General features: G+C 42.2%; 1 protein-coding gene across 4 annotated transcripts in view; it reads right to left on the bottom strand.

Annotated features, from left to right (window-relative positions):
- Nucleotides 1-5,678: 5,678 nt before the first annotated feature.
- Armcx3 (armadillo repeat containing X-linked 3) overlaps nt 5,679-9,513 on the bottom strand; it is a 4,814-nt gene continuing 979 nt past the window's right edge. For 2 of the 4 annotated variants that reach the window (XM_026784881.1, XM_005358695.2), the window contains exons 3-5: nt 9,323-9,385; nt 8,982-9,053; nt 5,679-8,680 (exon numbers count right to left, since the gene is read on the bottom strand). In XM_026784881.1, coding sequence (XP_026640682.1) covers nt 7,392-8,534 — 1,143 coding nt within the window. In that variant the 5' untranslated portion in view covers nt 8,535-8,680; nt 8,982-9,053; nt 9,323-9,385 and the 3' untranslated portion in view covers nt 5,679-7,391. Of the gene's footprint in view, nt 8,681-8,981; nt 9,054-9,322; nt 9,423-9,513 lie in introns of all 4 variants that reach the window. The other 2 variants (XM_005358697.2, XM_026784882.1) reach the window with 2 other exon arrangements.

Here is a 9,513-nt window from a genome sequence, read left to right as displayed (position 1 = left end):
CAGTCTCAATTATGAGAACACATAAGAGAACAAATGAACAGAAAAAAAGATAGAAAGCAATCCATCATGGCCAACATACTAAAGCAGCATACCCCCAATTCCAACCAGAGAAAAAACAAAGCAAACAATAACCTATCACAAGAGCAATGAACAAAATTACATAATTCCAGGAATTAGAAAACAGCTCTCAATAATTGCCCTAAATAGATACAGCCTCAGCTCACCTATAGACTACAATGAAATAAGGCAACCATGTATTGTCTCAAGAAAGCACACCTCCCAGACAAAGAGACCAGAGACTGGGAGTCAAAGGATCAGTCAGTCTGCCAAGAGGATGGATGCTAAAAGCAGGATGAAGTAGCTAATCTGCTGGCTAATAAAGTAGTTTTCAAGGGAAAATTGGTCAGAAATGGTAACAAGAGACACTACCTACCAATAAAGGGAACACTTCAACAGTTGACTATTACAGTTACAAATATGTATACACAAATGTTGGAGCTCAAAAAATCATAAAACAAATATTATCAGGATGAAAGATCACATAGGGTCCTGACTGCCCCACATGCAGGTCCCTCCCACTCCGTAGCTAACCTTTCCACCTAAACAAATTTTACACATCCTTTTCTAGAGTCTAGCAGGTTAAGTCCACCTGATCCTTCCTCCACATACAACCCCCAACCCCAGATCTGCCTCCAAACTCCATCCTTGGACCAGGATGTATATCATACTCAATAGCCAAGTCCCTTGTGTGTACCAGACTTCATTCCACCAAAACCAAATCCAACCTCTAGGCCCAACCCGATCTGCATATCCTATTTTCTGGCCCAACCTGTTCCATCCATATTAGACTCACAACTAACAAAAGAAATCCACATACCCAGATCTCATCACAAAAATACATACAATATGAAAAGTTAAAACAGTGTCCCCCCCAAACCCAACAATCATGTAAAAATGTTTTCCAATATCCTTAATGAACATAGATTCAAAAATGCTCGACAAAATATTTGCAAACCAAATCCATACATCAAAAGAATTATCCACCATAAGCAAGGTGGATTTATCCATGAAACACAGAAATGTTTGATATATGCAGATAAATAAATGTAATAAACCATATAAATGAACTTAAAGACAAAAATCACATGATATCTCAATAGACACCAAACAAAAAACCTTTCTCAAAATCTATCATCCCCTCATGTAAAAGTACTATAGAATGTACGGCTAGAGGGAAAATACCTCCCAACAATAAAAGCTGTATATGAGAAACCCACAGCCACATCATCCTAAATGGAGAGAAACTTAAAGCAACCTCATGGAAGTCAGGACCGAAAGAGGGGTATCCACTCTCTCCACTCCTTTTCAATATTGTGCTCACAGTACTTGCTGGAACAGTAAAGCAAGAGAACAAAATGAAGGGGATACAAATAGGGAAAGAAGTCAAACTATCCCAATTTTCAGATGATATGATACTACACATTAGAGTTCCCAAAAATTCTACTAGAAAACGTTTAGAAACAGCAAGCCAGTTCAGCAATGTGGAAGAACACAGAGTCGACTTACATCAATCAGTAGTCTTTTTATACACAAAGAGCAAACAGAGAAAGAGGTCCTGGACAGAATACCATTCACAATAACTTCAAAGAAAATAAAATGTCGTGAATTAACCTAAGCTAGGTGTTGAAGGACCTCCATAATTAAAGCTTGAGACCTCTTAAGAAAGAGGCAGAACAAAGACCCTAGGAAATGGAAAGATAACCCATGCTCACGAATTGCTAGACTTCACATTGTGAAACTGACCATTCTACAAAAAAAATATTCACAGGCTGTTAGGGAAATAGAAATTAAAAATACTTTGATGTTTCATCTTACCCCAGTCAGAATGGGAACAAAATCAACAAAACAAACTACAACAAATGCTGGAGAGGATGCTGGGCTGGGGAAGAACCTTCACTTACTGCGGATGGCATCGGAAACTGGTACAGCCACCCTAGAAAACAGTAGCAAACCTTCAAAAGCAAAATAATAAATACAAGCTACCATATAACCCAGTCACACCACTACAATATGTCCAAAGTACTCTATATCCTACTCCACAGATACTTGCTCAGCCATGTCCATTGTTGCTCTATGCACAATAGCCAGGAAACAGCAGCAACCTCCATGTCCTTCAGCTGAGAAATGCACAGTGAAAATGTGCTACGTATGCAGTATCACATTGATACTGCATCAGAAAAATGAAGATCTGCAGGTGAATGGAACTAGACGAGAGAAGAGTGATTGAAGGGACCCAGACCCAGAAAGACAACAGTGTGTGTTCTCTCATTTGAGGCTCCTAGCTCCAAATCTTCAGAAGTGAGTGTGTAACCAGGAATAACTGCAGAAACCAGGAAAGTAAAAAAAGACCATTTTGGGGAGAAAGAGGGAAGTAATAGGGAGGAGAATAGCAAGGTACACGTGATCTGAAGGGGAAAGAGGAAAAAACAGTGGACTTGAATAGGGAGCGAGAGGCAAAGAGATACAGAGGAAGGAGGAAGGTGGGCAAAAGTAATAATAAGAATGCCCGAAAATATCATAAGGACTCACAGTATTAACTACCTAAAATATCTATAATACTTAGTCTATGTATACAAATACATGCATAGTTTAAAAGAAATTTTCCATCTAGACTGACAATGCCACCTACCATGAGCCAAAGACCACCTAACCAAAACCTCAACATCAGGCTTCAAAAGCCCTTTGGAGCTGTTGTGCAGTGCTGTCCAACAGCCTCCCCCAAACATTAGAAGCCATTGCTTTTGCCTTCAGTTGCCACACTATACATATAAGACACAGAGCCCCGAGGCCCCTGTGCTGAAACTGATCTGAAAGCGTCCTCCCTGTGGACTAGCTTTCCTGGTATCAGAAGTTGTTGGCACGTGATAGCTTCCAAATGGGGGGAAGCAACAAATGGTTCTACTTAGCTAAAAGAGAGTATGTATCTCTCAGTTTCAAACAGCCAGTGCTTTTCATTTATTTTGCCATAAAACTAACGTGCACTAAAGTTTTTCCTCTACTCCAGAAGCACATAGGCAGGCAAAGGTTATAATTATGTTTGAGGAGAATTGTGCTTTTGAGCTTTTGGTTACAGGTACTAGGTTTTAAGAGCACGGCAATGTCCATGGCAAACATGATGCACCAAGCTGTCTCACCTAGACAGCACCAGCATTTATCTAAGTTGGGTAACTTCCCTGAGTGCTAAATAAATCATACATCCCTGTGATCATTTCAGTTCTGATCTAGATTTTATTCTTTTAGGGAAAGAACGTTCAGAACAGCAGATTCTATGGGTCTGATATGTTTGAGTCTATTTTGCACAGTAATAAATTATCATTCTGTGTTTTATTTTGAAAAGGAAGTCCCATTTTATTTGACAACAAGCTATACCCTCTGCAAGCTCAGTAGACTGAGTAAATGAGGAGGCCACAAGCTCAAACAAAGCTGCCTTTATTAGAGCTCCTCTTTCACCTTCCAGGATGGTAATGGTAGGCCCCCTCTCAATAGGGGATCAAATTACAGTTGCAGGAACCTATGCAGACAGAGTTAGCCCTCCACCAGGGCTTCCATCCCTGGCCTTCCCTCCCAATGCTCCCACACCCCTCTTCAAGCACACACATGGCCCAAACTCTCAACACAAACCTGACAAGGCCCCATTGGAGAGGGTGAGGCACTGTAGGTTGTAAATACCCCTTCCCTGCCCCCACCTCGCCCTCAGCCTGAGCACACAGGAGACCAAACAATAAAGCTGAGACTGTTCTGGCTCAAAAGCAAGGAAGAGCCACAACTTAAACAGACAAACCAGGGCCAAACTTCAGTCTGGGATGTGGGGTAAGTGTAATGTAAGCAGCCAGCATGAAAAAATAATCTTATGTTTTCGCTATGTTCAAAGCCACTCTCCAGAGAATCTAGCAAAACCAGAGAGTCAAGAACATGAAATGTGTATCACCTGTATCAATTGTCTACCCCACGCTGGAGTTTCTTTAGAAACAAGGGCGATGAAGTATGAATTAAAGAAAGAAAGCCTGTTCCCTGAGTCTTGAAAAGTTCGGCTTCATGGGGAGCGGGGACGATTTAACCAAATGAGCCCCATTCATAGAAAATTATCCTCGAGTGCACATTTAGATGGACACAGATCCTAAAAGTGTTTGATGAGAAAATCAAAATAGCAGGCTATCCCCTGAGTCTCTTAACATCATCCCTAAAAGAGAAGAAAATGACTTCCCCCTGACCTGCCCCATGAGCTCCAGGGACAGTCACAGGCCAGGATCCTGCTCTTTCTAAAATGACTGAGAGCTGCAACCTTCCAGGGAAACGCTGGGGCGTCAGGAAGTGGCCTGGCCACGCCCCACACTAGGCTCACCCAGCACTTGCCCAAGGAGTGTGTTACTCAACCAAAAATGTACCAGGCACAGGGGCATAAAAAATGAATGCAGAGCACACAGGGTAACAACAAGCCTAGAATATTTCCTTCTGTGGCCATTCTGTTCAAGAAGGGTTAAAAAAAAATCAGAGTTATTTTATGGTCACCGCAATGACAATTATTATGTATATAAAATGCCTTAAGTGGATGCACTGTGTCATCAAAATTAAAGGCACCCCTGAAACGCAGAAGAGACTGACTACCACCAATTAACTCCCAGGCGGAAGTAGAGAAAGAAGTGTGAGAAAAGGAGAGAAGGAGGGAGGCAGGGAAGGGGCGGGGAGCGAAAGGGACAAGGAGTAAGTAACAGGGAGAAAAGCAGCAGAGGATGCCAGGCAGGAGTGTGCCTACAACACAGGGGCTTCTCATTATTTTGTTTGCCCGGTAATAAGCAAGACACTCTGAGTCTCGAGTTCGGCATGGCTTGATCTGAGCGCCTGTGTATGTGTTCATGCAACATAATTGAGTTGAGGGACATCTTTCTGCTCCTCGCCTCTATTTTCTCAAGCATCTCAAGGGACAGTTATTTGTGTGGAAGGGGGTAATAAGAAAATATAAACCAGGCTGACTAAATTCTGTGCCTCTCTCCCCAGCTCTAGTTTCTTATCTAGTTCTTTTAGGCGGTCCTCCATAAACTGCATCCAAGCCCCTGTCCTCGGTTTTCATCTAACTTCTGACAGCTCTCTCTGGTTCTTATTTGCAGCCTAGGCATCTTCACTGAAAGCAGGACTAATTTATTCAAACGATAATGCGGTATCTGAATATCACACAAACACTTCAAATTCCATTTATTTTAAATGGATCTGCTCCCGCCCTGGCCATAACAACCCTTTTTATGCTACTTAGCACGGGCAAGAACAATTTTAACTTCATTTCCTATCATCTCATCCTCTAAAGAACTATCAGATGAGTTCGTATACATGAATGACTTCGTATGGTGACCATATCCAACAACTTGAAACCAACCAGTCCCTTGTCCTCTTACAGACATCGGAGGACATATGTGAAAACCTGAAGCCCAACCTAAATCACAGCTAGACAGAAGACTGCACCATTTCCTGGTGACATTCAAAGCAGGAGAGCATCCTCCCACCAACGAGGAACATGTCGTGAAGGCAGGAGAGATCATGACTGAGGTGGCATTTTTAGCCCTGGAACACTTTGAGGAACTATTTCTACAGGTTCCTTGCAAGAATGACAGAACTCTACACAGTAATCACTTAATAAATGTTAACCTTTATTATTATTATTATTATTTATTAAATGACACTGAAACATAGAAGGATGCCCCAGCAAAATGAAAGTTAACCAAGACCCATCAACACTACATTCTGGGTAGTACTTAAAGGTACTCACATTTCTCGATTAACTGCTGCTATATGCAAGAATAGTGTAGCTACTTTGCATAAGTTCTCTCATTCAAATCTGATAGTCAGCCTTATCTTCACCATCACCTCTCGTTCTGAGGTGGAACCATCAGACCACCTCATATGGGGCCTAGATATTTTCCTCTCAGTACGCATTCAAATTAGTCACCCACTACATTCCCCCATACTTTTCTTTTTCCAAACCTTTCTTAAAAATCAGTATTAATTTTTGATAAATAAAAAACATAGATGAATAATAAGTACAAAAAGTAAGTATCACTCATTATCTGTCATCCAAATATAACTCTTAGTACTACTGGGTGTATATAATTTCATAAATTTTAGTGTCTTTTTAAACATGATTTAACCCTTCCCCCAGTATGTAATCATACTCTGAATACTGCTATCTAACTTACCTTGCTCACTTAACAATGTGTGATGAGTGTCTTTTTCTAGCAATACTGAGTTCCATCAGCGCATTTATCACACAGCATGGACATTCTTTAACCTACTTCGTCAGTTCAGTGTGTGCAACACTGGAGTTGTTCCCAATGTCACTACCTTAAGACAGTGCCGACAAGAACAGCCTTGCATATACAATCTCTGGCCACTCATCCTTCTATTTCCTTAGGACAAAAGGGTTGCATATTTTAAGGCTTAATGATATGTATTGCCAAATGCCCACCACCAGAGTTGGAAAGAATGCATTTTGCTACACCATCCTTGATGACACGGTGTGGGGAGGACATTTATATTGACCCCAATTCTTTCCTAGTTAAAATACATTCAACAAGCCTTCTGCAAGGGGTTTCACACAGTTTTCCAGAATTAGTTCATTCTATTTCCCACACTCTTCACTAGAGGAAGGCTATTTTGACTACCATAAGGCTTCCCAAATTAATGCTTTTCTTACATCATTTCTCCTCGACTCTGGTCTCATGGAATGCACTAACTTCCCTACCTGATTCAGGACTCCCTTTCAATGGCTCTCACCTCCCTAAAGCTTTAACTGACTCATGTAGCCAGCCACCAAAGCCTTTGCCTCTTCTCTGTTCTGAAGGCACACATCTGACAGACTGTATGCTTCAAATGTTCTCAGGGTTTGGTTTTTTTTTGGTTTTTTTGTTTGTTTATTTGTATGTTTCTTATCTCTACAACTAGATTATAAACCAAACAACAGGATAGTTTCTTTCTTCTTCTGTTATTTCTTTCCAGCATTAACATAAATCTTTATTGATATACACAAATAAAATCAATGCAAATGACAGAAAGGAGCCTACTTAGGATGAATTGGTTCACTGTCACTTATGTAGAGAAAACAGTAAAAATATCTCAATCTAGGCAGCGAGATAAAAAGCAACAAACATGTTTTCAGGGCAAGTAGTATTCATTCATCCAACTTAAATCTGAAGACAAACTCGGTTAAATATCAGTATCAATGATACCGTATGATATTCATTATTCAAAACTGGCAGCTGAAAGGATTCCTTTGCCATATAAACAAGGTGGAGAAAAAGAATAGTTTACAAGGTGTGTTGCTGCTATACTACAAAGCCACCAAGTTATTCCTGGCTTTTTGGGAACATACGCTCAGTCAGTTTGGCTGCAAATTTTCCAACTTTTACTTTCACTAGAAAATCCTGGTGGCTTTCTATTCCCAGAACCTTATCGGCACACACTTGAAATTCTTTTAAAAAGAAAAAAAGCGAATTCTCACTAAAGTGAGTCTGAGCAGGCTCATTTTCTTCCCATTTGAAATTGTCATTGATGTTCTCAAAAATGATCAGAAGTTTAAGAATAACCTCTTTGTTCTCCTTCTTACTAAAGAGGGAGCCCAGCGAAGCTGGCACTTGAGCCCTGAGCAGTTCTCTAGTCATGGCTGGGTTTTCAGCCAGATTCAAAAGGAGTTTCAAAACCTGAAGTTTGGTTTCTTCATTTCCTGCTGAAAATAAGCGAAAGAAGTCTGAAATGGAATTAGCAAGTATGTGCTGATACTCATTAGTAACAGTCATGTTCGTAAGCAATCTGAGTCCAGCCAGCTGCACGGAGGAGTTCAATCGAGAAGTGATTGTGTCATCGCACACTTGATTCATGTATACCTTAAGTCTACGCTGATTTTCAGCGTTCACGCTCAAGTTATTTAGGACAATTAAAGCCTTTTCCTTCACGATGGGATCCCGCGTGTTGAGAATCTTTGCAACAATTGGGAGACCACCCAAATCCCGAATAATATCTCTGTTAAATGCGTAAGCAGCATTATTACCTAGAGCAATTAAAGCTGCTTCAAGAATATAAGGCTTTTCAGACATCTCAACCAAACAAAGTACTTTTTGTAACTCTTGAGGGGACAAAACTGTATCATCTGAGTTAGGAGAAGCCCTTTTCTGGACAGCTCTCCGAGCCCTCGTAGCCCTGGCTCTTGCCCTGGCTCTAGCTCTGGTCCCTGCTTCAGTGCCAATCCGGGCCCAAGGTGGGTACCAAACTATACTCTTGCTCTCATTACTGTCATCATCATCATCATCAGACCAGTCATTATACCTGGCCCCAGAACAGTCCCCGGCATCATCCACATCAGCAGAGCCACCCTCGGCCATTTTCTCCTTGTTCTGCTTTCTTCCTCGGGCCAATCTGTAGATGCAGTAGCAGGCTCCAGCCCCAATCACCAGGCCTGCAGTCACCCAGCCTACTTTCCTGGCGTAGCCCATGCAATCGTCCCTGACAACGGCAGGGACCAGGAAATAGAGTGGCCACTCAAAATAGGGGAAGAGGGCTTCGGGCCTGAGCGCAGGCCTATGGAGAAGGATCTTCTTCAGTCACTTCGAAGCTGCAGTAACTAATTCTGGAGGTAAACCTATAAAGGGAAGAAGAAAAGAGGGTTTGCCTTTCTCTTCTCTTTGTGCTGCCCCATGCAGACAATTGCATGGAGGGGCAAGAAAGTAGGAATTGAATTCTGGATAGTGAATACAGATTGTTGACAAAAAGCTTTATCTCCTCATTTCAGTCTTCCCCTACATTCCTCTCCCTCCTTGCCCCACCCCCAGTCACTCTTGCCTCTAAGCACAAAGTCAATTTGCATCCACAAATTTTGCTGGGCTCTCATCTGTCAGAGGCGCCTGTGGTAGCCCCCATGGGATAAGCACCCTTATACTAACCTCCTGGGAACAAGCAGCTTGCCCCTTCTTCCTTTACTGTGAGGTGTTGCCAGGCCCAACAATCTTTCTGCTCTGCAGAGATACCAGAAACAGTGAATAGCGAGGGCTTGTTGCAGGCACTGTATATTTTATGCTTGCCTAATTTACCATCCAGGTTGTCAGATTTTTGTTAAAGCCCCATTGTGCCATCCATCCAAAACACGCACAGACTTAGCCCCCTCCCTCGTCTGAAATAGGTGGGTGTAAGGAAATAAAGTAGGACTGAGTGAGCCTGACTAAACCCGGACTGACTGATTTCGAACCCCTCCTCCATTCCAGGCTACCCCGACGCCCACACCGACCTCCACTGATGGGGGGGGGGAGTTCCTCCCTTGCTTCAAGCAGTGCCACCTGCTACAGCAGACCTGCAGGATGACAGATCGAAAACATGGACACGAAGTACTGTTGAAAGAGAAGGATTATGAACAAACTGTCTGATAGGTTTTCCTGCCGTTATCCCGCCCCCCGCTCCCTCCCCCGCAGGAATGGAGTG

The sequence above is a fragment of the Microtus ochrogaster genome, chromosome X (assembly GCF_000317375.1).
Source record: "Microtus ochrogaster isolate Prairie Vole_2 chromosome X, MicOch1.0, whole genome shotgun sequence".
Classification (NCBI taxonomy): Eukaryota; Metazoa; Chordata; class Mammalia; order Rodentia; family Cricetidae; genus Microtus; species Microtus ochrogaster.
This window is presented reverse-complemented; position numbering and strand designations above follow the sequence as displayed.